Source organism: Colletotrichum costaricense (assembly GCF_030867565.1).
Source record: "Colletotrichum costaricense strain IMI 309622 chromosome Unknown Scaffold_11.1, whole genome shotgun sequence".
NCBI lineage: Eukaryota > Fungi > Ascomycota > Sordariomycetes > Glomerellales > Glomerellaceae > Colletotrichum > Colletotrichum costaricense.
The window spans coordinates 544,573-571,375 of NW_026848240.1; the positions used below are offsets into that span (position 1 = coordinate 544,573).

The window sequence follows — 26,803 nt, forward strand, 5'->3', positions numbered from 1 at the left end:
GGTATAACTCTGATTAAGATATAAATGCTCACCCCTTCAGCCGGAGGGACCTCCGTCTACCCGTGTCCTCTACCACCGCTGCATTTGTCTTCCCAGACGCCTCTTCCTTCTTTACGGCAGTCTTCTTGGTCTTGGTTAGTGCGACCTTGGGCTTCTCCGCAGCCTGTTTTGAAGCCCGCTGCTTCTTGCTTGGTGCCGGTGCTTCGGCAGCGGGCTCTGGAGTCTCCTCCTTCTTCACCTTTGCCGCCGCGGTGGGCTTTGCCTTGGCAGAACCCTTGGCACCTCGTGCTTTCTTGCTGGGCTTCTCCTCCTCCTCCTCATCGCTCTCGTTCGCCTTCGCCGGCCTCTTCTTCTTAGCGGCGGCCTTGGGCTTCTTGCCGCCGTCATCGTCCTCCTCCACGGGCTCCTCCTTTGCCGACGGCACAACCTGACCAGTCTTCTTCTGCCTCCCAGGAGCATAACAGCTTGTCCGCCCGCCGACGGTAATGAACGCAAGCTTCTCCCCGTTGGGAAGCTCAGACGCGGCACCTTTACTCCCCTTGCCCCAGCGATAATTAAACAACCAATCGTCCGGGAACTCGTCCGAGTCGCCGAGCTTATCGACGGCCGTCTGGCAGACATACCGCACGGCCTCGTACAACCTCGTCATTTCCTCTTCGTTAAAGGTATCGCAGTACTGCTCCGGGTGCAGCCGGGACTGGTACAGCACCTCGTCGGCGACCCAGTTGCCTATGCCGCTGATGTGGCTCTGGTCCAGGAGGAGGGCCTTGATGGGTACGTGGCGGGACTGCATCTTTTGGCGGAGGTAGGTCTCCGTGAAGATGTCGACGTCGACGACCGGGTCGGGCCCGTTTTCTTTGAGGGGCGAGTGGGAGCGGATGTCTGCGCCGGGGCAGTCCACGAGACGGATGCGGCCGAAGCGGCGGGGGTCTGTGAAGGCGGCCGAGACTTTGGGTGTGCCTTCGGTCTCGATGTGGAATTTCCAGTATTTGGGTGGCCAGATGTCTGCTTCGCCTTCCTTCATCTTTTTGTAGTAGTTTGTGTAAGCCGTCTTGTCGCCTTTGATGTGGATCCATCCTGCGCGGTGTCAGTCTCGATACAGAGTACCTGAAATGAATAATTCTCATTACCTGTCATGCCTAGATGCATCACCGCATGAGGGGGTTTGTCGAATGTGATCCTGAGACGAAATGAGTGTCTGTCAAGAGCTTCCAGTTGATCGATGGAGTAGACATACCAGAAATACTTTCCTTGACTTCCGACAGAGACAACCTTTCTCCCCTTTACAGCTTTCTCGAAGGCCGGGCCGCTGGTGCCGACTTTGCCAAAGACATTGGCATCGTCAGGGGCAGAGACCTTTGCGATCTTCTTGCCTACAAGATGAAGGCGCAAGAAGTGCACGCACCGCGCGACTGGGAGAACATGAGCCAACTTGCATTCCTCAATTCAATGACAGTCTCACCTTCAGCGATCTCGGGCATTTTTGTACTGATTTATTGTCTGTCTCACTTGCTTAAAGGAAGGAGATCACGGATGAACGTCTCTCGTCTCCCGGGGTCTGCGACGACTTGCGCACTGCGGATCCATGACGCAGACGCAGGCTGGGACGCGTCGAGCTTTCAACTGGGGACCGGCCGTCCGCGCCGACTGTTCGCGCTAACACGTGACCCAGCACGTGAAGAGACTGCAGGTACACCTCGAGTGGGTCGTGGCCGACCGCCAGCTTCGCTCCCCCACTCGCGGCTCAAAATTTCCCAGCACCTTTAAAACTCTTCCCTCGCAAACCACCTCAACCTCACGAACTTTTCTTTCCATACTGCAACACGCAGCAAATCGGCTGCGTAGCTTCGCATGACCTGGTAAGTTCCGCGCTCGCGCTTATTTCTTACTTTTACCTTTGAATTACACCCAATCCTTGGTGATGACAGACAAACACCGCAAACTAGAGTCTTTGACCTAAATGGAATGAAACCTCTGTTTTACACGTCAGTCTGATAGGACACGACAATGTCGCAAATTTGTTAACGGATCTTATGCGCTTCGCTTGAGCAAGTAGCTAACCAAACAAATTAGGCTTTGGCAGGTTCATTTCAATCTGACGCTGGCATCATTGAGCTACGTGGCTGCCTCGAGATGGCTTGACAAAAGGTACGGTACACTTCTTCCTCAACCTTCCCACTCGAGATCCGGATGATTAGTTTTTTTGTGCTTTGCACAGTTGGAATTACCGGCTGAACACTCTTGTTGAAAACAACTGGCTGTTTCTGATTGATCTCACTACCCTTCTTTCCATTTATGCCTTCGTTCGCGTCGAACCTCGTCGCTAACATGGAACCCAGCCATCTCAGATCCAATCGACAAGGTACATACCAACCCCTCCCTTTCCCGCTCTCCCATCATTTACATGATGAAGCGGCACTGGGCTCCGAGAGTACCCATATGGGACTCGGCCATGAGCAGACAAGCCACTTTGCGGCAGGCCTAGAAAACCTCGCCCACTGATTTCGATCCGAACACTCAACTTGTCGGGAATACACCTTGCTCTTCAGGTGGCTGACCCGTCTACAACAGTGTCGAGATGGATTTCGCTTTGCTACACAATCTTTTGGTGTCTTCTGCCAGTGCAGTACAGACGCACCTGCTTCCTTCCGGTCCAGTCATGGTAGGTCTCACATTTTTCTTTGCTGTCCCACATGCCTTCCTGATGAGCAACTTAGATGACGAGTCTGATTTGGATTTTCCAATGCGGATACAAACTTTTTATACCATTCATGCAACGACTGAATTGGCTTCATTACACTACGTTTTGACTTGATGAGCATGTACATCGCTGACCGTCTCTAAGATCACAGTTTTACTCTGACATGGCTTGACCTGTTGTCCAAAAACGCACCATCACATGGCTCAAGTGGTAAGCTCCTACCTGTCCCTTCACCCCTCCAGCCACCCACGGCTCCGTTCTTCTGATGAACGATAAACCAAAGACAAGCATATGTCAGAGCCTAACGGCGAAGCTGAGACACGTTGACTACCAGTCATTCTGATCGAACACTTCACATTTGCACTCTTTCTGAGAAATACTTGTGAATACAGTTGGCTAACATTCGCCTTCTAGAGCCATGTGGAGTACATCCTTTTTCACCTTTTCCCCGCCGACGGCCTTGCATCAAATGGTAAGCTCCTTTTTCATCTGTCGTCTTCTACCTCTGCCCACTCTCCCGCGTCTACGTGATGATCATAATATATATCACGACGGTCTCCTGAGCCATATGCTTTGATGATACTGCCTTTGACAAGGCCCCATACTGATTTTTGACGCTTCACACATTGTTTGATTTACGAGTCGTGGTGTATTGCAAACAGTGGCTAACTGAAGTTGTCAGATTCCCTCATGGTTATATCTTGATCAATGATGCCAGCCAAGGTAGGTCTATGCCGTGCATGTTTTTATACACATATCCTTAATACAAGATACCCATCATTCTTCACTCCCGTGCTCTACTGCTACAATGTGATTTGCCTATCGATTTCACCATCCTTTGCAATCTTGGAACTGCACGAGGTTTGTCGTGTTGATCATTAGTGCTTCACGGTCACGATGCCAGGATGTGCTCCTGGCCGGAAGGACTTATGTCGAGTCGTTTATGGGACGGATTTCTGCGTCCGTGACCTATGTCCACCCGTAACGATCGGTATTCTTTCCTCGCATGCCTGCTCAGCAAGGGTGCGAGTAAACACACTCCAATATCATTGCCAAGACGCATGTCTACTGCTTTGTATTCCAACTATCATTAAAGGGGTATCATTAAGTCTTCAACCAACACAAATCAAAAACACATCCAGCACATATCTGCAGTGCTTCTCTCCTTTTCTTCGGTCCCTTCCATGTTTTCATCCTTCACATCCAAAATGCCCAGAAACGCCCAACCAAGATGATTCTCGAGGCCGTCCACATGCTCTCTAGTGCCCAACCGAGGATGCAAGTATAATGCTTTGCCACGTAGACGATGCTCCAAAGCTTTATGATGACTTTCCAATCAACCACTTCCCATCGCACCAAACATAAACATGCTAATCGAAAGTGCAAAAAATGCCACAATAGGCATCATTGGTGCCTGGACCGTCATACTGCCGCTTGTTGGCGTGGACGTCGCCGTGAATAATCCCGTAAGGACCGTAGATGATGTGGATGCGGCAGGCTGCGTAGAAGTCGGAGCCTTGGTGGCCAAAGGCCAGTCACTTGAAGCACTGTAAAGTACGCCGTTGATGACTGTCCCCTCGCCGCGCTGGAGCATGCTGATCTGCTCGTCGCTGCATGAGGCTTGCATGTAGCGCAGCCAGCAGGTGGCAGCAGGCGAGTCTGGGAGCTTATCTGTGTGCGTGGCGTGGGCATCGCCAGAGGTATTGTAGTTGGCCAGATTGACCTGATCGCCCGTCGAGATGGACGTGCCCATGATGACACGCGCAAAGACTTGGAACGCGGTTTCCGGCTGGTAGGCTGGCACCGAGTGGCCGGCCTGGTAGATGCGGCTGAAGGATAGGTTTCCAAACTGCCTCACGACGCCGCCGATGTACGAGTTGTTGACAATGATAGGCGCATAACCGGCGGCGCTGAAGTTGCGTCCGTATACGGTGCTAGCTTGCCAAGCGAGAGTCGTCGACGCGGCCTCCCCACCCAGCCAGTTGCAGATGTAGTCACGATCACCGTAGATCAGAGCGACGCGGATACCGCGCTGCAAGAGACCGGCCAATTTCGGGATCAAGGGTCCTCTCATGTAGTCGCCCGTGCCAGAAAAGGCGGACATGACAGCCTGACTCGTCATCGTGAAGTTGACGACGGAGCCAATGGATTGCTGAAAGCCCGCAGTGTTGACATACTCGAGATACGTATTGGGCGGAAACGAGTCCGGGTTCTTGCGCGCAATGTCGTACCAGCTGCGGCCCGACTCGGAGTACGGCATCATGACATTCTCGTTGCAGGTCTGATAGGCCCTGGAACACAGGGTGTTTACTGTATCCACCCCGCCGGTGTTGTTGGCGTCGTAGACGGACTCGGCGGTGCGACATTGTTTGATCAAGTCCAGGCAGCCGCCCGAGGTGTACAAGCTGCCGTTGGCCAGGCTTGCGCGGACGTCGTTCATCGCTTTGAAACCGTACGTGTTGTTGGTAGCCATGGCGGGGTAGAATTCCGCCTGAACCTGATCGTCGATGCAGCCGTTAACAATGCCTAGGGACGTGAGGTGGACTTCGAGTGTGTTGTTGGCCGACAGCGTCCCGTTCTGCCGTCTCTCATTTTGCTTCTCCCACACATCAGAGAAAACAGGCCCGTACTTTCCGCCATAACTCTCGGCGAAAAGATTGATGCCTAAAGAGCTGTTGTTTGGAGGGTTGTACTGGGGAAATGCGCCCAAGAAGCCCTGAAGCATGTGCCATATCGCATACGCAGCCGTCTCGGTGGTATTTGCCGTGTTGTTGGAGTTCAGCGAGCTAAAGGTGCCGTTAAGAAACGTTGCAGGGGGCTGTCCATTGGGGACCGGCTGAGGCGGACTCGACTGATTCGCGTTGAACAGATCCATGGAGCCATTGGTGGCAATGTCATACGAGAAGCCAACTTGGTTCGGCTGGGGAGTGTTAGCATGTTGCCAACTAGTACTTGCCGGACCAGAAGATGCCAGAAACTTACCTGGTCGATGAAGAGCATGTTGGAAGCGCGGTCCCATCCCCATTCTCGCGCCACAGTGTCGTACTGGTTCAGGCCCTTCTCAATAACCTCGCAAGGACCGACCTCGGTGAACATGCCAAAGAGAGAGCTGACACCGGGGCCGCCGTTGAGCCAGATAGTCATGGCCTCTGTGGGTTCGCGGGCGCCGATGAACCAGAAGAACATGTTTGCTGGGTAAGGGCCGGGGACGTTGATCCATCCTGTGTATTGTTGCTGGGTATCGTAGGCGGTCTTGCAGACACCCTTGGGCGTTTTGTAGCGAATGGTGACATTTCCGTCTACGGGCGAAGTGATCGTGGTGAGGTTGACCGAGGTGGAAGGGAATTGAGCATTGGCGAAGGCGGAGAGCAGGCCGGCAAGGGCGAGGACGGAGTGAAAGAGACGCATGGTGAGATGTCCCGCATCGTGTCCTCGGCGCATACTCGCGCTCAGGGCGATTGTCGTCGGTCCGGAGCAGAGACGATGCGCGGGTGCCAATATTTGTGTCGAGTCGAGGCGATTCGAATCGATGATGTTAGCGAGAGTGACGCAACACGAGCGAGTTTGGTGTGGTGTTGTGTGGTGTTCGGTTGTGGAATGCAACAAGTGCGATGGAAGTGAGGGAGGAATGTTGTCGGTTTTGAAGGTCCCCAGTGCTCCGTCGGATAGCGGCTTGGCAGACGTGCCCCTGCATTTAGCGCCAATGTTTGGTGTCAACGGGCGCCCACAGGCCTTACGGGGCCCCGAACGCCTGCCCCATTGCCCGTGGGTTACCTAATTTAACATCAAGCCCACTCCACTGTCCAGACGAGCAGGGCGTCCAGGCCCTGCTGCAAAGGTATCATAGTGCTCTGCGAACTTTGGGAAGTACCTACACGTACAGGCAGGGAACCTGGAACACGCGGCCCGCGGGGAGTTTTCCAGGTTCCATTGCTGGCGGGATCGCCCAGCGGCCGGGGTCTAGGGCTGACGGGACCAAGGTTCCTCCTTCTCACATCTTCCACCTTCATCTCCATCTCAATAACCTGTAAGAACTGCAAGCAGTCAGCACGGCATCACGAACAACACACCCAGGTGCAGCCCAGGCGGTCTCTCATAATGCCGTGTTACCCGCAGTGGTTCACGCCTTGTTGTTGGCTCGTTCGTCCCAATTCATCGTGTCTAAGAGCTGACAGCTGGACAGCCTGATGATTACCTTAGTACACAGACAAACTCAGCTCTGCTCAAGATGCCCTGAACTCAACTAAAAGAGACGGTCAGTCAAACGAAATGAACATCTCGGCGCATCATCTCTAGACGTTCTGCTAGCCGAGAAAGCTCTCGACTCGTAGAGTCATCACTCATGTGCTTCGAGGTCAGCAACCTGCATGAGCTCATGCAAGCAAGGTACTTGCATCCTTCGGCATTTCGCTCACCTGTGCTCGGCCGGATTCGGGAAGCCTTGAGAAAATCAGTCCTTCTGAGATTCTACGAATCAGAGTCATTTGTTTGCTGCACTCTGTCAACCAACGAACATCACTACTCAGCTTTCTACTATTATTTCAGTCCCATGTTGTCACAGCCTTCATCAGACGAGCTATACGATGTGGCTCTCATAAAGAAACCCCAAGCCCCAAGTCTCCGGCACTTGTAGACAATGGCTGCGTGGACGACAGGCACACGGCACGACTTAGGACTAAACAGGCAAGGTTGGTGATTAGCCATCGCCAACAACTTCCCAAAACCATGCGGCTGAAGGCTGTCGGTAAGGGGTAGTTCCCAATGGCTTTATTCACAGAGACACCATAGCATCATCCCCTTTACAAAAAGATATTCACGTTTGTAGTGTTTGACAAGGCAGCCATTGCTTGCCTTCATATCTCAATTGTATTGAGATATCTTTTCGTTCTGTCTCATAGTCCAAAGGCTTCAGAATACGGGGTTTCCTCCTCAAGGCAATGTCCTCCGACTCGGGTACAACACCTACAGACATCATCACCTATATTGGTGTTCCTCTAGCCGTGCTCGGTGTCCTTCCAATCCTCTACAACACCATTGCGACACTTGCCGCGCGATCTCGAATCAGGCGCATGCTCCGTCATGCCCGCCTAACAGCTCTCACTCGCTCCGACGTCGTGAATCGCGTCATCGAGGTCGACCTCCCCCGCTACGCTGTCACGCCCTGGGACCGCTTCGATCACCGCGACGAGTACTGGTCCCTCGCCCGCCACCCTTCCTCCATCCCGGGCGGCACTTGGACGACCTTCAACTGGCGCACCAACACCATCGGCCTCAAGACGCAGAGGGTCGAGTACGCAGACCAGCTGCGGCAACCGCAGGTCGATGTCACTTTTGACGAGCTGATCAGCTACCTCCTGGATCTTGGCGCCGTGCCCGATGCTCACGGATGGAGGCTGCTCAGAAGCACAGGGCTGTGGACTCCCGTCGGCTGTACCCTGATGCAGAGTCCTGATGGACAGCATAATGCCCTCACCATTGCGCCTCTGAACGACTCTGACGGTCATCTTTCGCTGTCTGTAAATTGGTCCTCACACTGGACCACGAGGAGCCATGAATCTCTGCCCCCGTACTGGGTCCGGCTCGTACCCCTCCCTAGTCCAGCAGCCACGACCATTGAGCAGGATCATGAGAAGAGTGACAACGACGACGTCAACGCAGAACCAGAAACGAACAGCGGAAGCATCAAGAAGAAGACGATATCCCCGTCATCCTCCGTCGCCAGCATATCTCGCGCCACAAAATCCAACGCCCAAAACCCAATCGCCTGCAAAATCTCCTCCCACGGCCTCATAAGCGCCATCCCAGAAGACGCCGACCACCCCTCGACGAGCCTCTACATCGAGCACGTCCGCATCCGGCCAGGCCACACGGCCGGCACGTGGTTCGCCAGCGCCGCCACGGCCTACGGCACCTCGAGCGCGACTATCCTGTGGAACTACCGCATCCCGGACGACGTCCTCGCCTTTGCGCGGGGCTCCTCCGTCCCCTGCGGCGTGCTCGAGGTCCTGGGCGTCGTCGACGGAACCCAGACGCCCGAGTGGGCGAGCTCGCACAACGACACGCGGGACAACCTCGATCTCTTGCACCGGCGGATGCGGGATCAGATGAATGCCATCGCGGCTGAGCAGCAGATGGATCCGGTGCGGAGGGAGCAGGCTGTACGGGAGCGCATGCGCAAGGAGTCTGATCAGCACATGGACGACGGTAGGCTTTCCCGTTTCCTCCCATCTACCTTACGGAAAGGTACTGGACTAACATCGAAAACCCGCAGTACGAGACAGAATGCGCCTCGACGCCCGGCGCCGCGAAACCCGCGCCCACGAAGCAATCCAATCCCCCAAATGGGACGCCGCCCTCGTGGCAACACACACCCTCCCCTGGCTCCAACAACAAGGCCACTTACCAACAGACGACATCATTACCCTCCGCTCCGTCGCCGCGGGCGTCTTGCACCGCATGCTCCTCGACGGCGCCTTCACCTCAGCCCTCTGCGCCACCCTCGACGCGTGGAAGGCCTGGGCCGACAACGGCGGGATGCGCAAGTCGGACCTCGAGGCGCTGAGAGAGGGACCGAAGGCGCTTGAGATGTTTGCGCTCGCGAGTGTGTTAGTTGCTGTTATTCGTGACGTCGGCGGTGCGGCGGAGGGGTCGGTAAGTGGGGATTTGCAGGAGTGCTTGAGGATGTGGCGACAGGTTAGGTTGGGATGAGGGATGGATGAACAGAGAGAGGTAGGGGACATCTGATGGATCTGTCATTAATCACCATGAAATCAACCTCTGATTAATACAAAGAGAAATGCAAAAAGAGTTCACCACCGGTGTGGCTACATCTCTTGGTGCTCATGCTGGGATTCGAACTCGGGTACTCTCGCTAAGCCTGTTGTCGAGTAGGCTGGTTGGTGTAGATTATTGATTGTTGACCATGAACCACTCCACCACCTAGCCAGTTTGACCTGACCCGTCGACCTAGACGGGCGCCGTCTGGCTAGTGACTGGAACGGGGTTGAGGGGGTATATATAGGCTTCGGCAGTGGTGTGTTGTCGTATATAAGATGAATACGTTGACGGGATCGCGTCCCTAGTTATTATAGAGGTACTTCTTTAATCCGTATCTTCTAAGCAAGCCCAAAGCCGTATTCGAATAAGTATACGTTCCTAACGTTATAAAAAGGCTAGAGAGAAGGTAATAAAGAAAGAGGAGGAGGAGGAAGAGAAGGAGGAAGAGAAAGAGAACGAGGAAAATAAAGACGCGGAGGAAGCTAAGGAGGAGGACGAGGAGGACGATAGTGAGGATCAAAGAGAAGACGAGGGGGATGGGGAGTTGCTTTTGGGATCTAAGGGCCTTTTCGTAACTTAAACACCTCTTACATCCGGCTATATCAACTATAACACCTCCCCCTCCCCCTAATACTCTTACTATAACTATAACAATAACAGTAGACCTGTTCTGAAGATATTAACCCAGATGTCCGTAACCTCGTAGAATACGGTATCTATAGCCCTAGTGTTAACCCTCGGCGCGCCCGCTTTCACTGTGCCAACTCCGGAAGCTTTTACTACAGTTCGCTAGCAGGTTTACTAATAGAAAAGCGAGTAATCCTTTTCGATCTCGGTTGGACTCTGGCAGCAAGGCAAGGTAATCATGTAAGAGGAACTCATGGAGTAGTAGTTCAGAGATTGATTCGAGCAAAACGTCAAGCGGGTTCAATTCTACCACTAATAGCGAAGCAATAATCATGTTCTCGATAATAACCGTTGCATACCTGCCTAGCCCAGCCACTGTGTCCATTCTTTGTTGCCCATTTCCCAAACCCTTGTGAGCCGGCCGAGGCCAATCCAAACTCCAACGCTTGAAAATAATAATACCAATAACATCGCCAACACCCCCCCTCCAATTACAATCGAGTAGCAAACACCTCAAAAGGCAAATCGAAACCGAGCTCCTACAGCTCATCATCCTGATCTGAATCAAACACAATGATATCGTCCTCGTCACCGCCGTCATCACGTAGCAGACTTTCAGGCAGCATCTGGCTCTTGGACAGCAATTGCGAGGAATCCATCTGGAACGTCCCCGGCGGCAGGTGGACGGGACTATCGTCCTCGTCCTCGTCGTCCACAAAGATGGGCAGGCTCGAGTTGTTGTTCGAGCGCGTCGGCCGCCGCGGCGCAGACCTGAACTTAACGGGCGACTGGGAGGGGCTCGACGCCTGACTTGCCGTCGTCGCCTGCGAGGGCCGGACCGCCCGCCGCGGCGTTGGATTGGGCGGGCGGCTGAGGGGCGTCGGGGGCAGAGCTGGCTTGGTGAATTGGGGAAGCTCTGTGCCGAACTTTCGAGCGCCGCGACCGCCGCGGTTCCTGGTTGGGGTCTGGCTTGACGGTACCAGCAGGTCGGCGTCGGAGGAGTGGTGCTGGGTGGAGTGCTCAATGTCGCTTCGGAGTTGCTCGGCGAGCTCCTGGGAGACCGTCTGCTCCTCTGAAGGACCTCCGGCTGCCGGCAAAAACTCCCTCCTGCCGATCTCGGGTTCCGACACGATATCATCTTCCTCTTCTCCGTCTTTACCGACAACACAGCAACGCAGGTTGGCCATCAACTGTCCGACGACGGCGGGCGGCACGTAGTTGTACTTTTGCGGTGGTCCGTGAAGCCAATCCAGGTCCATCATTTCCCGTAAAGACATTGGATCATTTAGCTGGAAGACCTTCTTTAGATGATACGCAAACTTGGAACCATTGTTCTGATTGAACTCCGCGTTGCCGACCCCGTCCTCATCAATCTCACCAGGCGATTTGGCCTCACTGAAGCAGGCCATGTACCGCAGTTCCGCAACAGGCTTCGTGACGTAAAGCCACATGCGGGTGACAGTGTGGGGGATTCTGTAATTGCGGAATTCGTGGTTCTTCTCGCCGGCAACAATAGCCTCCATGTGCTCGGGATGTATGGAAATAAAGATGTCGGTCCGATCGCCCTGTCGCCCCATGCCGTGAATGACGCTGTAGGGTAGCCGCTGGCTCTCTAGTCCTTGGGTGTAAGGGGTCTTTGGTGTCTTTGGTGTCTCGACAGCCGCCTTTCCTTTAGCCTTGGGAGTTTTCTGACTCGGTGTGGGCGTCGTCTGAGAGACGGACTCGTCGTTGGTTTCCCTGCTCGCTGTCTTAAGAACACTGGAGCCACTGTCGTGTGTAGGCTCTGGTGAAGACGTGATGACCTCCACGGTCTCTCTACGGTCCGAATCATCGCGCGACAATTTGGGAAACACAAACGGCTTCGATAGAACCACTGTCGCGTCCTCCTCATCCTCTTCGTCATCATCCTCTTTGGCGGCTGGGGCGACGTTTTCCTTATCAGAGTCGCCTTCCTCCGCAGGAGACGCTTCTTTGGATGCTACTTCCTCCTCGGATGAAGCAAGAACCTGGTCCATCTGAAATTGTGTGTCTTCGCCGACGGCCTCGTACCCCTCAGCTTCCTCATCCAGGATTTCAAGATCATCGAATTCATCCTCAGAATCTGCAATCTCGACCAGAGGTGACCTTTGTGGCCTGCGAGGGGATGGGCTGACTTCACGCTCTCCCTCCACTTCCTCATCTTCTTCCATGGGAGCTAGACTGGCTGTAGGATGGGGCGTGATGAAGCGAACATTTTTGGTGGGCTGCAGTGGCATTTTGCTGGGAGATACTATTTGGCTCGAGCTCTGGCTACCGGTCGTCGCATAAGAATCCTGGACTGTCAGAGTTCGTGGCCGTTTGACGGATGCTGTGGGCTTCGGGATCGGTGACATTGTGTTTGTGGACTTGTCTTTCAAGGGAGACCTTTTTGGCGCCGGGCTGTACCTAGCCAGCATCGGGGTAAGCGGGCTGCCTATAGACGATGGAATCTCATAAATAACGCGTTTATTTGTTGGCGTCTGCGGAACGACGGAGGGTGTCCTGCTGGGCGGTTTGCTCGACTGCTTCTTGCCAGGCACTTGGTTCTCCTTGTCGTTGCCGGAGGGCAGCACCGGTTGGTCCTTTTCGACCTCATCCTCCGAGGGCTGGAATTGCCATACGTCCTCCTCCTCTTCCTCTTCTGCCGTGGATTTCTCGGATGATCTTCGCGACATCTGCGTCAACGTTTGCGTGTGAAAGGATGAGCTTGGCGTCGGTTCGTCTCCCATGGTCTTTCTCCTTCTCTTCCTAGGCTTGGCCTCCTCCTCTTCGTCGGATAGATCAAGGCGCAAGGGCGACGAGCGCGTGGTCTCAAACATCTGGGTCAAGGTTTTTTGCTGGTGGTTGGCAATTCGAGCGGTTGGTTTACGAGCGCTATACGTTCGAACTTCAGTTCGTCGATGCGGAAACTTTGCCTGCTTTGCCGGCTTGCTAGACTTATAGACTCGATCGGGAGATGGATTGGCGGCGGCGGGAGTCCGGCCGCTGGAGCGAGTTTGTGGTGGCATCTTGGATAATGGTGTAAACCGTCACCGCAAGGCTTGAGCTTGATCGCTTCCAGAGCGCGCAGATCGTTGATATCAGCAATTGTGTGCAACGTTGACTCAGACGCAAAGGCAGAGTGTCAGCGCAATTCCTCGGAGACTAGACCTCGTTCAGTCCAAAGGGCGCGTCGCGTACTCGAGTGTGGGATTGATTTACGCGTGTAGTGGCGTGTGGGACGTGGTGACATCACATGCATGTAACGGGGCGGCGGGGAAATACGTGGGTGCTAGATAGTGCCTCCTTTTGCTGGGTAACTGCATTATATAGTCTCTGTTCCTCTCTCCTATTGGCCTTTCACTCAACTCATTCAACTTACAATTCTGAACATGCGCAAGGCACATACTGAACGTAAGGCAAGGTAGATAAGGTAAGCTATCTCATGAAACTTCAATTTGTGTGATCCACAATCAAGCACGCAATTGAATCGTTTGAAATCATTTCATTACAGTATGAACAGTTACGGTTAATCAAGCCTCCTGTATCTCTCAGAACCCACTCAAGCAAGCTGGTTATTCGCGTTGATAATACCAGCCTTAGGTTGGGTGGACTGCGTGACAGCAGCCTTGATCGTCGCTGAGGTCTGATCAGGGTCAAGCTTGCAGTTGTACCGCTGCATGATCGCGAAGACTACTATCTATCCATACCCAAAAGCCCACTCGATAGCCGTTCTAATGGTCTGTTCACTGTAGTAATGGTGACAGCAGTTGTAGCAGTGGTGGTTGTAGTTGTTTGAACGTTGGTGGAAAGAGGTGAGATTATAAGGCGGCATGGGGCAATTCAAACAGCTCATCTACCTGCTTATACTTCGGAGGAATCGGTGGGCCTCGCCAATTCCTTCTGTCCTCAGTACTCAGATATACGCAGTTCATCATACGCTTGTTGAGCTTCATGCCGGCCGAAAGGCTATGCCCTGCTGATGTCTATACCAGCAGTAGTAGTGGAAGCAGTAGTGCCAGTTGTGGTAGAAGTGCTCCAAGTGTTTCCAACACATGACTTGCTCCTTGAAGATGTTCTTGATGAATACCACCCGGCGTGAGAAAGATTCCTTCCCGCGAATTCAAGGGAGGTCGACGACGCAATGGAGCTGACAGAAGTGCCGGGCTCTTTCGGCCGTTAGGCTCTTGCTCCGGACACACTGATGCCTTGGCACTCGAGTGTTGATGATCGGAGGAGATGGCCGACTTGGCTTCTTTGAGGTGACGATTGTCGAGATTGGTATTTTCTCTGTCGGATATTGTTCATGAGCCTCCGAGACATGGTAGAGTATGCTTCGAGCGGGAAGGTCTTCTGTTGTTTAGAGGATGTGAATCCCTTCCTTAGGGTCAATGTCGTGTCTCAGAGTTCAAGATCCTATGGGCATGACATCGACCCTTTGTGAGTCCTTGAGAACCCATCTCACAGCTCTTCAACGAATTGAAGAGATTGTGAGGCCCGTTGACTGTACTAAGAGCAGGCCGTCGTTGTGTACGTGTGACTTGTTTGGTGGCTCTGAGAGAGAGCAGACTGTTCATCTAGAGCTTCTTCCCGGTGATACGGTGAAGAAAGCGCCTCAGCCTAGACTTGGACTTCGTGGAAGTGTCGTTTGAGGCGAGAGAGACTGAAGACGATGATGTAGTAGCGCAGGTCTGCTGCTTGCAGTATCCCTCAATGTAGCCATTGATATGGTCCTCAAGATCAACGTCGCAAGATGCGAGGTCGAGGACATGGGCTTGGTGGTATTGCATCTTGGCCTTGTATCTCAACTCCTCCAGCATGTCCGCAGACAAGAGCTGGGACCTGGAAACGGCAAATACAAACATCCTGGCTGTAGTGTGGAGTGAAGTTTGAGGAGAGAAGTAGTTGGTATGGAGAGCGTGATGTCTTCGGAGTATTCAGTGACAGGTGATGAGCAGAGATATTGAGTCTGAGATGAGTGACGAGGACGTAGGAACCAGGGACCATTGACGACTTTGTAGCAGACCAGTTGCCCTTATATATGATGAGGAAATGAAATACAACCAACGTCAGGTGCAACACTGGGTTGGCCTTAGAAGTTGGGTTGATAGTTTGGGTTGATAGTTTGGGTGGCACTCGGGGGGTTTCTCCGTTACCATGGGACATGTCTGGTACCCTCGCGGTTCAAGGCAACAAGCCGTTAAAAGTGCTGGTATCGAGCCATGATACTTTCCCTTATAACCTCCTCGACAACAAGTAGCCATGTCCTTTACTTACGCACGTAGTCACATCATGGCTCACTCTGGACTTCCCTCGCTGGATTGGGTTTGAAATCGTGAATTAGGCACCTGATCATGCTTCACTGTAACCTGAAAACATACTCGATGCCATTTCGGTCGAAGACGCGTTCTGAGCACTGGTTTACAGCCAACGTAACGTAGGCGGAAGAGGGTGACACAGTCAGTACCAAGTCCAAATTGGTCGACCTTGGAAGATCAGTCTTATGCTCGAAATTGGGTCCCTTTTGAATCAAGGCTTTTAGTCCGTTTTCTGAGACTTCTCCAGGACCATGGGACTCGAAAACCGTTAAAATTTCGGGAGGCGTTCTAGTCACTGGCGCAGAGCCAGCAAGGCCCACGCTCCTCACCAGCATTTCAGTGCAGCCACATAAGGTTCAAGTAAATAATGGGACGCAGAATGGTTGTACAACAAAGAAGATTCTAGAGTCAGTTATATACACGTCAGAATCTTCTGATCTATTTCTTCGGCTCCTCCTTCTTCTCCTCTGGCTTCGGCGTAGGCAGCTTGAAGGTGTCGGGGCGTCTGTCCGTGCCAGGTCCAACTCCCTCCCAGGCACTTGAGCCGCCCTCGAAGTTGCGGAAGGCCTGGGTAAGCTCAAGGGGCTCGGTCACGATGCGCTTCTTCTCCTCGTCGTATCTGACCTCAGTGTAGCCAGTAAGAGGGAAGTCCTTTCGCAGGGGGTGACCCTCGAAACCGTAGTCGGTCATGATTCTGCGCAGATCGGGGTGGTCGGCGAAGAAGACGCCGAAAAGATCGTAGACCTCACGCTCGTACCAGTTGGCTCCATCGAAGAGGGAAGTGACACTGGGAACGGGGGACGCCTCGTCGGCGTAGGTCTTGACGCGGATGCGCGAGTTGTGGCGGACACTGAGAAGGTTGTAGATGACCTCGAATCGCTGGTCTCTGGTCGGGTAGTCGACGGCAGTGATGTCGCTAATCTGGGTGTACTCGGCCGAAGTGTTGTCTACGTATTGTTAGATGAGAGTGACGCTATATCGTGGATCAATTGACACTTACACTTGAGGAAGGTGAAGACGGGAATGATTCCCGAGGGAGAGACGTAGATGGTGAGCTCGTCCTTCCAGACGGAGATCTGCTGGACGTACTTGGGCAAGCAGCCCATGATCCAAGAGCCGTATTTGTGGAGGTTATCGGCCTTGGAGCCGTACTTGTCGGCAGGGTTGATGAGAGGAGCCTTGAGGGTGCCAATGTGCTCGCGAGGAGACTTCCTCAGGTTTTCGGCATCCTTGGGATAGCCGGTCGGGAAGCCGGCCAATTGAGGGATTGAGGTTGAGAAAGATCGGATCTCGCTGGGGCGGCAGTTGCGCAAGCCCGCCAGAGCTCTACTACGATAGAGCTTCGTTGCCATTGTTGCGATTGTTGCAGTGCTGGGGGGCTTGTTGCCTCTGGGGAAGTTGATTGATGATGCTGTGCATTCGCGATGCTTGGGGATTGAAAGAAGCTAACCGGCGGTAGGTCCACCCCCAGGGTGGTACTTTTGACACTCGATGCGGACCTGAAGGTGCCGGCAAACTGGCTGGACGAGGTGCTCACAACCTCTGTGTCTTGACGATTGAAAACTTTGCAGCAAATTCAATAGGACTCAAAGTTTTGGGTAAAATACAATTGCCAATATTGAGCACCTTCTTGAAATTTGTGATTTCCTTTCAAAAATCCAAGCAACCGCACCTGCCGTTACTCAGGAGCGTTCTTTCCTTCACGATTGCCCAAGCGACTGGGAGGGGTGGATCTAAATTCTGCTGACTTGCAATATTCTCGGTCCCTTGATTGGCTTGTCATCGGCGTCCAGCACGTGACGGCAACCAGTGGGTCCATCTTACCTAAGGCACCACGCTCTAGTGCAGCAGACGACCCATCCGAGAAAGGCTTTGGCTTCACCTCTGTCTGGTATTGAACAACTTCCCTCTCCTAACCACCTCCACTCACAAATCGAAACCCAACCTTCCCGCAACCCCACGAAATATACCTACTGCCACAGATCGTCGCCATGGCACCCCAAGACACATTCATCGACGAGGAGGATGATACATGGTATGATACCTTATTTCTGACCTCGCGCGCATCTTGCTTGCGTGCAACCCATGCGTGAGACCTTGAGGTGTTGGGCATCGTGAACTGACTCTCTCCACTACAGCCCGTTATGTATCGAGGAGTTCGACCTCTCAGATCGGAATTTCCGACCATGCCCTTGCGGCTACCAGGTACGGCGACAGCGACTTCCATGTTCCATCGTTCCTGCCTCGGACGAAGAACCTCGACCTCTAACAGTTTCATAGGTGTGCCAGTTCTGCTTCAACAATATCAAAAACAACATGAACGGCCTGTGTCCTGCATGCCGAAGACCTTACGACGAGAAGACAATCCAGTGGAAGGTTGTCACTACGGAAGAGTGCGTACCCCTCCTACCACCTTGGTCGACGCCACACTGACAAACACTAGGGTCGCCGAGTTCCGAGCAAACATCCAGAAGAACCAGAAGAAGCGAGCTGTGGAACAAAAGCAGAAGGAGGTTCAGAAGCGCGAGGTTGAGAAGGAAAACCGCAAAAACCTCATCGGCGTCCGGGTCGTTCAGAAGAACCTGGTTTACGTGACCGGTCTGACACCTACAGTGCGAGAGGACGAACTACTCAAGACACTTCGCAAGCCCGAATTCTTCGGTCAATACGGCAACATCCTGAAAATCTCGATTAGTAGTCGGAAGAGCCAGGACGGCCAACACCAATCTCTCGGAATTTATGTGACTTTCGAGAAGAAGGAAGACGCCCAACGTTGCATCCAAGCTGTCAACGGTTCTCAGAATGGCGACCGCGTTCTCAGAGCCCAGCTCGGTACCACCAAGTACTGCTCGGCCTGGCTGCGGCATGAGCAGTGCACCAACAGGCAGTGCATGTTCTTGCATGAGCTGGGTGACGAGGAGGACAGCTACACTAGACAGGATCTATCCTCGATGAATAGCATAAGCTCTCAGCGGCCCCTCCCTGGGGGTGGTTCCTCGAGCAGCGGTGGCGGACCATCTCGCACCGCTTCTCGACAACAGAATACCGCACCGCCTGCGGCTCCCGCTTCTCAACCCATGGCACGATCGTCAAGCAAGGACGGCTCCGAGAATGGCGGCGACGGACCAGCTCTGCCTGCCTCTGCCAACTGGGCAAGAAATCCTCAGCGCAGCCGCAGGGGAAGCCACGCCACTAGTGGCGCCGCTTCAAGCCCTGCAATCTCGACAGCCCTCCCCGTCACCACCGAGGCAGTACCCGAGGCCATCGACGAGACCCCCTCGAGAAAGGAAACCCCCGCACCTCCGACCGAGACCAAGGCCCCGAAGCCGACTGCTCCTGCTGACAACCGAAAGTCCAACAGCCTTCCGGAGAATCTTCTTAGACAGCTGCTCAAGGCTATGCAGGGCTGCCCTTTCTCATACAATGCGCCGGATACGAACCAGATCGAGACCATTTACCCTCCCATGTTCGACACCCGCGGAGGCGAGAAGAGAAGAGCCATGCGCGAAGAAGAGGAGTCGCGCCTCGGCGTGGACCAGGAGCAACAATCCGAACCTCAAGAGGCCTCGGAAGGCGAGCCGGAGACTGGGGGCAGTCTGGCGCTCGGTGGCGAGCCCGAAGACCGAGATGTTGCGCGCGACGTCGTCTTCGAGCAGCGTAGACCCGGCACTCAGCCTCCCATCCAGCGCAACAACAACGACGGCCCTTTCGGTCCCGCACTTGGCTCTGGATTTGGTCAAGCTTCCGTCTCTGCTAGTTCTGTTGGTGGCAGCCGATCCATGACGCCTCAACAACAGCTCTTCGTTCGATCTCAGAGCGGCTTCGGCGATCACTTGCCTCCTGGGATCCCAACTGCGCAGCCATCTGCGGTTCAGCAACAAGGTGGCGGCCACAACAGACAAGGATCTAGGTTCAGCTTTGCTAATGACACCGCCGGCACTTCAGCTTCAGTCAAGGTTGCCGCCAACCCAAGAATCATGGCCCAGCAGACGGCCATGATGCCTTCCGCTTTCCACTCGCAGCCAGGCAGCCAGTATTATGCATCCTCCATGCCCGGACCTCCTCCAGGTCTCAAGTCGACAGGAACTCCGCCAAACATGTTTGGACAGGGCCAGTTCGGTGGCGCCTTCGGTGCGACTTCCAAGGATTCCGCCGAGCTTCTCCAGACGTTGATTCGGGGTCGGGGAACCAATGGACAGGGTCATGATGCTGGTAAGCGTGAGTACATGTTATCTTCTTTCTCTAATCAGTACCCATCCTCTACCTCCTCCACCCCAGCTCCTGCTTCGGGCCTCCTGGCGTCGCTCTACGGTAACCAGCCTGGAGCATTCCAAGACTTCGGTCCCAAGCAGAAGAAGAAGGGGAAGAAGCACAGACATGCTAACACTTCCTCCTCTGGAGGAGGTGGTCTAGTTGATCTTGCGGACCCGAGTATCCTGCAAGCGAGAATGCAACACCAGTCGCAGAGCAATGCCGGAGTCGGACAGGGACTGTTCGGTGGACAGAGCCAAGGTGGGTACAACCCGAACATGATGTACAATACGCGTTTCCCAGGCGCAGGCTGGTAGCCTCGAGAGACAACGCGATAGATGAGGTGTCGGTGTTGGTCGTTTACGGGTTTTGTTTTACACTTCATGTATCATGAGGGGGAGGGCGTCGCGGCATATCACAGGCGGACGACCGCTCTTCAAAGGGACCGAGAGCGCACCGCACATTACACGCGCATTGATTCAGCGAGCATTGCGGAAAACATCAGGGCTGCTCAGGGGAGAGTGGCAAAGGGTTGCATTTGGCGTCGCTTCACGTTTTCTTCTGGGCAAGCAAGGACCGACACCTACACTTCGTCTCGGCATTATACCTCTTTTTTCATTTGGGACCGCACGTCGTCATGGTTAATGGGGTCACGTCAGTCAGGCAAGCCATCATCGTCTTCCAGTCGCCTCAATGTACGTTAACTCGCAGACCATCCTCCCGTTATGAGGATGGGGGTGGCACAAGGACCAATATAGCACGTTGCTCATACTTACCGCTCGTTTGTCCTCGCAAATCATCATGGAAGACGATGATGGCAGCCGTGACTTGTCTTGTTCCTGTAAACATTTGTCCATGTATATAAACTGTTGTCTCTCGTGCTGCTACCATGCTTTATTGTCTCTTCTTTTCCTTACTTGTCTTTAAGGAAAACACCACTTCTAGGGAACCCCTTGGCTAACTGGTTCCCTAGATGACGATCTCTTTTCGCTCGACGATGAGGCCACTCTATCGGTAGACAAATTAGTCTCTGACGACCCCTTGCCGAGCTATGTCGGTACCCTGGGCGGACTATCACGACCAGCAGCTCCGACCCCTCCACCTGGTCTCGGCCCTCCACAAAGAACCGCATCGCCGGCTCCACGACAAGCACCAATCCCCGTAATACCAGTCACGCCACTGACGCCCTCGGCTCCCAAGCCAGCAGTCCCTACTATGGCTAATATCGTGCGGACTGGCACACCAGATCAGGCTTCTCGCAAGAAAGCCGGTGGGACAGAAGCCAAGAAGAACATCAAAGCCTTGGCTGTTGAGAGTGGGCTATCAAAGGACATTGCCTCTCAAGCATCTCCCTCCAAGGGGAAGTCTGTATTGCAGTTGCAGGAAGAGGATTTCCCAGCACTTGGAAACGTCCCACGGCCTGCGACCCCAGCGAAGTCAGCAGCTGCAACTCCAAAGATCGCCCCAGCGAGCATCAAGAAGCCCCAACCGGCAGAGGCTGCGACGCCGGCTTCAGGTCCATCCCCCGTGCTGGCTGTTGAAGCGCCCAAAACTACAAAGGCCACGGAGAAGCCCGTACCGGGTATCTTGAACATTGCCGCCGCTACCAGTGCAGCTCAGCCAAAGCAACCAGAGACCACCACCACGGAGCAATCTGACGTCTCGGCCTTCCCAGCCTTGCCAACACCAACGACTGCCAGTGTAGCATCACCTATCGCGAGAGCAGCGCCCAAGACTTTGCGAGTTGTACCGACACCCAAAGCCGAAGTGCCGCCAGCTCTACCATCAGGTGCCGCATTTTCTGCGGCGGCAAGGGCTGTTTCTTCCGCCTCTGGACGTCCTGGAACACCGGCTAGCGAAATCATTAGCGATAGCGCCTCTATCGTCTCCGCATCTGTGTCTGCTTCTCGTACCAGCTCACCACCCCCTACCAGAGTGGGAACTGCACCTGTCCGCAACACAACAAAGAGCCAGCAGCGCAAGCAGCGAAAGGAGGCGCACAAGGAGCAGTCCGCTTCCATTACTGTTGCGCCCAAAGTCGTGGAAACCGAAGAGCAGGCTCCCATCCTCGGACGCAAGAAGAAGCAGAAGAAGGAAAAGCCGGTCACATCGGCCCCCACACCAGTCAAGAAGCCCGTCGAGCGTGTCGCCACCCCGCCCCCTCCTCCCAAGGAGCCAACTCCGCCTCCCAAACCTATCGTCGAGAGAACGGTGGTGGATCTACCTCCTCCCAAGGGCAAGGCTGCTAAGCAAGCCGCCAAGATGGCCAAGGCAGCGGAGGAGAAGGGCAAGAGTAAGGAAGGAACACCTTCAACGCCAACACCACCGCCTCCTGTACCCACAGCTGTTGCTGTGCCAGAGGAGTCTCAGGATATTGCCGACAACCCGAATACCTTTCCTGAAGTTGTCTACCATGCCCTGCATGAAGCGGGCGAGGTTCCCACCGCGGAACTACTTGCCCTCCTCAAGCCTTTCCTCGACGCTCACTCTCGCTTTGACAGGCCTTCCGCTGCGACCCTGAGCAACAACCCGCCTCCTACGGCTACGACCAAGAATATGGTGTCCGAGGCAGACCATGCTATCCTACTTACTGGTCAGCCGGTGCGCAAGATCATGGAAGGTCAGCGTGTACTCATTACGCCCAACGGGGATTGCCTGAGAAATCTCACCGAAGAGGAAGAAGGCAGATATCTTGCGCTTCAGAAGTCTGTAGCAGTTGGTAGTGACCAGCCCGACAGCTTTGTTGCGCCTCGTCATCAGGCCCGTCCGGGTGGCTTCTCCCTGATCAAAGGCAGAGCGGTACCCAACGGGCCCCCATCCTACTTTCCACCCTCGCCCAACGCACAAAAGATGTTCTCCGATGACCCTGTGAATAAGATTCAGCGTGAAGAGGCCATCAGCTACATCAACCAGTTTGTTCTCCCGCGACTCAACTTGGGTAACACCAACCTGTTCCCGGGCAGCTGGAAATCTGCGCCTGGTGCCAAGGACGCCTTATCTGCACGAGAAACAGCCGCCGCCAGCCTAAACTCTCTCGCCCCGTACATTTATGGACACGACGCAGCAGCGGGCGCAGGCATCTACTCCGCCGAGAGCGGTGGCTCAGGCAAGGACATTCCCGAAGACGAGACACCATTTGGCGGTCTGGACTCGCCACAGCACCAGCAGGGTAGCGAGGGCTTCGTCACCGACGCCTCCCCTTCCACCATGGCGGCCGCCGCCGCACAGGTGGACGCCCAGCAGAGAACTGGGGCTGTGCACCCTAAGTTGCCTGGCACACCACTCAATGCCATGTCGCTCATGAGTGTCGAGGACGCCGAGTCGGCGCTGGGTATTGCGCGCAAGGAGACGGAGAAGCTCGAGAAGGGGCTGAATCAGGCTATGAAGCGCAACCGGAGGCTTCTGCTGGGCAGTAGATGACTAGCCGTGAGTCTTTTAGATCTCGTGAAGCGAGTCGTTGTGGCTGTTGCCGTGCAGACCCTGGTGCTGGGGGTTGGCATGGTCAGGACCGTGGTGGATTTGCTTTCTGGCGCTGATGGAAGTGGAATGAGATGGTGAAGCGTCTTTTTCTTCTTGAATAGGAGAACAATATCGTTAACAAGATGAAAGTGGAGAAGAATACCTTCTGGACAGACAGAGGAGGGGGTTTGTTGGATGTTCCTTTCAAAAGCGTTTGGAGAAAGCGTTTTGATATGAGCATGTTTTTTTGCTGCATGTTCGGATACGTGTAGCGGTAGTGTATGTATATTTGTATTCTTGAGAAAGGCAATGCCCTAGGACTACTGGCATACCAGATAACCTTTCCCACGGTTGGAGGCTTCTGCACCCTCACGTGGGGATGGATAAAACTTAATGATACCGATACCCCCCCTTCTCGCTATGAGATATCAAGGTTATTCTTTGTGTGTATGGCCTGTGTGACCCGTGGTTTTGTGGATTAAGTTGCTTTTGCTTGACATGAATCTGATGTGGATGATGCTCAAGGTTTTGAAATTATGCTACCTCTTCTATGTATGTATGTTGTATGTTATGTAGATCATGAAAACGTAGCTATCCTATCATGTATGAGCACTAAGTGTGATGAAATATCTGAACCGGTCAAAGTGTGTCTCAAGATTACATACGTGGGGAAAATCGCAATACAAATGACAATTCAGAAAGGGGGTATCACGACCTCAACAACTCATCAACCTCATCCCTCCCCTTTCTCTCATCAGCCAGATCCCGCTCCCGATCCACCGTACTCTTCCTCTCGAGCTCCTCGCCGCGGACAACGTCAAGCTCGTCTCGCAGCTTCTCGGTAAGCTTCTCCAGGATCCACTCGCACTCCTCCTGGCTGCCCATCAGCGGCGACTGCGAGCCGACCCAGGACCACTTATCCTCGTCGGGGCACTCCGCCTCCGTGTGCTCTGCGTTTTCCTCATCGACAACCCCGTTCCGCCGTCGTTTCTTGGCTGCCTTTTTCGCCTTCTTCTTGGAGTGGATGTGCGGGCGCGCCTTGCGGTGCGTGGCGGAGCTGGATTCGTCTTCGCCTATGAGTTTGAGGTACCACGCCCACTCGGCAAAGGTATATCGCCGCGCGGGCTTCTCTTTGGCGTGTCGGCGGACGGCGGCGATTTCGGAAATGAGGAGAAAGTGGTAGTCTGCGCGGGAGGCTGGGAGGGCGGAGGTGGGGTCTCGGACGCGGGAGAAGGGGCGGCGGCGGCGGGTCGTGGTGGTGTTGTTGTTTGTAGTGGTGGTTTGGCGGTCACGGGGTGATGGACGGGCTTGGGAGTCTTTTGGTTCTGGCGAGAATGGTGGAGGGGCGCGGGAGGTTTCGCGGTCTAGGACGGTGGAGTAGGCTTCTGTCTCGTCGCTTTCTTCGTCGTTATCGTCGTCGTCGTTTTCTTCCCGACGTATGCGGTGGGCGTTGGAGAGGAAGCCCGGCGGGAGCGCGTCGTCTTCGCCATCCGAGTCTTCATCGGAATCCTCGTCGGTGGGTTGGAAGAGGAAGCCGCAGGTGAGGCGGTGGAGGACGGACATAAGATCCTTGCGGAAGCCGCGTTCGCCGGGGAGGATGGTGATGTTGCCGAGCTCGAGGGTAGCGTCGCGGACGGCCTTGACGACGGTGTCGCCGGCGTTGGAGATCATGACCGTCATGGTGGGCAGGGCGAGGAGGGACCAGAAGACGAAGAAAGCTTTACCTGAGTTGGAGACGGGGGTGCGGTCGCCGTAACCGATCGTCGTGAGAGTGACAAAGGCAAAGTAGAAGCCCTCGAAATAGGACCAGTTCTGGTAAGGGCGCTCGCACTCCTGAAAGACTTTTGCGCCGACGAGCCAGAGGACGAGCCAGGAGGAGAAGGAGACGGACATGGCCATCCAGCGGCGGCGGGTCGAGGCTTGGTGCTGGATCTTGCGCATGAGGTTGAATTCTTCCTCGCGGCGCGCGAGCTCCGTGCCGGGTAGAGAGGGAGACGAGGCGGCCGAGGCGGAGGTGTCGTTGGTATCTGGGTGGATGGGCTTCAGGATCTCGTCTTTGCCCTTGCGCGTCATTGTGCGGATGAGCTGGCGGCGCTTCTTCTCGACCATGCGGGCATCGAGCCTGCGGCGGCCGCGCTCGAGGACGAGGCTCCGGATGGAGCCGATGACGAGACCCAGGGAAATGACGCCGACAAGGGCGTAGGGGATGAGGAGGGCGCGGCCGAGGGGGGATGCGGCGGCAAAGTCGCCAAAACCGACGGTGAAGAGGGTGACCTGGGCCCAGTAGACGGCGTCGAGGTAGGACCAGCTCTCAATGGTAGAGAAGACCAGGGCGCCAACGAGCAGGTAGCAGAGGAAGAGGATGGTCTGGAGCATGAGGGTGCGCTGGGCGGTGGTGAGCTGGAAGTCCTTTGCGTAGTGACTGGTGGCGGCGCCGTAGACGGTGACAACCATGAGGGAGGCTGTGAGGAAGTAGAGGATGGCGGCGAACATGCCGTAGTAGAAGGCCTGTGAGAAGATGTACTCCTCGGCGGGCTCGATGACGAGAGGCCCCGCGGCGGTGGCGTTGAGAGCGATAAGGCAGATGGCGGACATGTACCAGCCCACGATGGTGATGGGTTGGGCCAGGGAGAAGCGAACGCGGCGGGCCATGTTGAGGAGGAGGAAGACGTTTGAGATGATTGCTATCGCCAGCTGGATGGCGTTGACGATGATGAGCCTGCAAACATCGTTAGCCTCGTGTCAGTGTTGACGGATGGCTCACACATGAGGAGTGTGAGGAATCGTGAATAACACGAACGTCTGGATGAGACGGGGGTCTGACCATTTCGGATCCGGCTCAAAAGCGGCGGTGGTGATGTCGGTACCGGGCGGGTAGTGCTGTCGCCAAGGCCGGACGAGGGCACAAATACTGAACGCCGAGGCAACGGGGCCGAGGGTGCCGGCGATCATGGGAAATGCGGAGGAGGCGAACCACCACCGGCTCGGGTCGAGATGTGCGACATCGTTGGCAAAGCGCTTCTCGCTGCTGCGGGGGTTCTTTGACTGCTCGAGCTGGCCGATGCGCTCGTCAATGTTATCACCCAGGTCGGCGTCGTTCATGGCGGCGTCGAGGTTGGATCGAGCGGCGAGCCGCGCGGGGCAGATGAGCGGGTGCGGTGTGGTGGATCCGCCGAAGGTGAAGGCATTCCCGGCTGCTGCAAGCTACCTAGGTAAGATTTCTCAAGAACACGACGCTAGAGTCTTGTGAACGATTATCTTGACAATTCTTGGCCGTAGTTAGTAACTAAGTTGAAGAAGAGGGGAATTCTCGAAATCTCCTTTTTCTCATCGAGGTTGAGGATCCATAGAGTCGGGAGTCTAGACTCCTGAAAGTACTACCGGTATCCGTGCTAGCCGGGGTGCCCCAGACGGAGGGGGATGAAGGCACTTCGCGATGACGTCTGTTTGGGGGATGCCGAAGAGGGTGTGCACTCGCGCCTTGTTTTTCCTCCCGTTTTTCTTCCTCTTCGCGTCTACTGATCAGATAACTGAGACATGTCAAAAAATGTGCTCCAATACGTAGCGAGGAACGCAACGGACGGGCGTTTTGTTGCGTGGCCTAGTTTAGATTGTAAACGGCCGGATGATCTCTGTCTGACCATCTCAGATTCTCGAGTGTGTGCTTCCCTCG

General features: G+C 54.7%; 8 protein-coding genes across 8 annotated transcripts; 2 read left to right on the forward strand and 6 right to left on the reverse strand.

The window, feature by feature from the left end:
* Nucleotides 1–28: 28 nt before the first annotated feature.
* Nucleotides 29–1,481, reverse strand: CCOS01_10546 (formamidopyrimidine-DNA glycosylase domain-containing protein; the record flags this gene model as incomplete). Its single annotated transcript, XM_060458701.1, has 4 exons — nucleotides 29–1,077; nucleotides 1,131–1,180; nucleotides 1,238–1,412; nucleotides 1,463–1,481. The coding sequence occupies 4 exons, from the start codon at nucleotides 1,479–1,481 to the stop codon at nucleotides 29–31; spliced, it is 1,293 nt and encodes a 430-aa protein (XP_060310503.1).
* Nucleotides 1,482–4,037: 2,556 nt separating this feature from the next.
* Nucleotides 4,038–6,109, reverse strand: CCOS01_10547 (serine carboxypeptidase; the record flags this gene model as incomplete). Its single annotated transcript, XM_060458702.1, has 2 exons — nucleotides 4,038–5,621; nucleotides 5,684–6,109. The coding sequence occupies 2 exons, from the start codon at nucleotides 6,107–6,109 to the stop codon at nucleotides 4,038–4,040; spliced, it is 2,010 nt and encodes a 669-aa protein (XP_060310504.1).
* A 1,529-nt stretch (nucleotides 6,110–7,638) lies between these two features.
* On the forward strand, nucleotides 7,639–10,058 carry CCOS01_10548 (uncharacterized protein; the record flags this gene model as incomplete). The annotated part of the gene is made up of 3 exons (XM_060458703.1): nucleotides 7,639–8,905; nucleotides 8,973–9,352; nucleotides 9,873–10,058. 3 exons carry the CDS (start codon nucleotides 7,639–7,641, stop codon nucleotides 10,056–10,058), a joined length of 1,833 nt encoding a protein of 610 aa, XP_060310505.1.
* A 586-nt stretch (nucleotides 10,059–10,644) lies between these two features.
* Nucleotides 10,645–13,131, reverse strand: CCOS01_10549 (uncharacterized protein; the record flags this gene model as incomplete). Its single annotated transcript, XM_060458704.1, has 1 exon — nucleotides 10,645–13,131. The coding sequence occupies one exon, from the start codon at nucleotides 13,129–13,131 to the stop codon at nucleotides 10,645–10,647; it is 2,487 nt and encodes an 828-aa protein (XP_060310506.1).
* A 1,548-nt stretch (nucleotides 13,132–14,679) lies between these two features.
* Nucleotides 14,680–14,967, reverse strand: CCOS01_10550 (uncharacterized protein; the record flags this gene model as incomplete). The annotated part of the gene is made up of 1 exon (XM_060458705.1): nucleotides 14,680–14,967. The coding sequence occupies one exon, from the start codon at nucleotides 14,965–14,967 to the stop codon at nucleotides 14,680–14,682; it is 288 nt and encodes a 95-aa protein (XP_060310507.1).
* An 891-nt stretch (nucleotides 14,968–15,858) lies between these two features.
* On the reverse strand, nucleotides 15,859–16,772 carry CCOS01_10551 (NADH dehydrogenase; the record flags this gene model as incomplete). Its single annotated transcript, XM_060458706.1, has 2 exons — nucleotides 15,859–16,367; nucleotides 16,421–16,772. 2 exons carry the CDS (start codon nucleotides 16,770–16,772, stop codon nucleotides 15,859–15,861), a joined length of 861 nt encoding a protein of 286 aa, XP_060310508.1.
* Nucleotides 16,773–17,411: 639 nt separating this feature from the next.
* Nucleotides 17,412–23,091, forward strand: CCOS01_10552 (general negative regulator of transcription subunit 4; the record flags this gene model as incomplete). The annotated part of the gene is made up of 7 exons (XM_060458707.1): nucleotides 17,412–17,455; nucleotides 17,559–17,625; nucleotides 17,701–17,813; nucleotides 17,864–19,632; nucleotides 19,699–19,932; nucleotides 20,331–20,366; nucleotides 20,645–23,091. 7 exons carry the CDS (start codon nucleotides 17,412–17,414, stop codon nucleotides 23,089–23,091), a joined length of 4,710 nt encoding a protein of 1,569 aa, XP_060310509.1.
* Nucleotides 23,092–23,838: 747 nt separating this feature from the next.
* CCOS01_10553 (ion channel protein) lies at nucleotides 23,839–26,232 on the reverse strand (the record flags this gene model as incomplete). The annotated part of the gene is made up of 2 exons (XM_060458708.1): nucleotides 23,839–25,849; nucleotides 25,931–26,232. The coding sequence occupies 2 exons, from the start codon at nucleotides 26,230–26,232 to the stop codon at nucleotides 23,839–23,841; spliced, it is 2,313 nt and encodes a 770-aa protein (XP_060310510.1).
* Nucleotides 26,233–26,803: the final 571 nt, after the last annotated feature.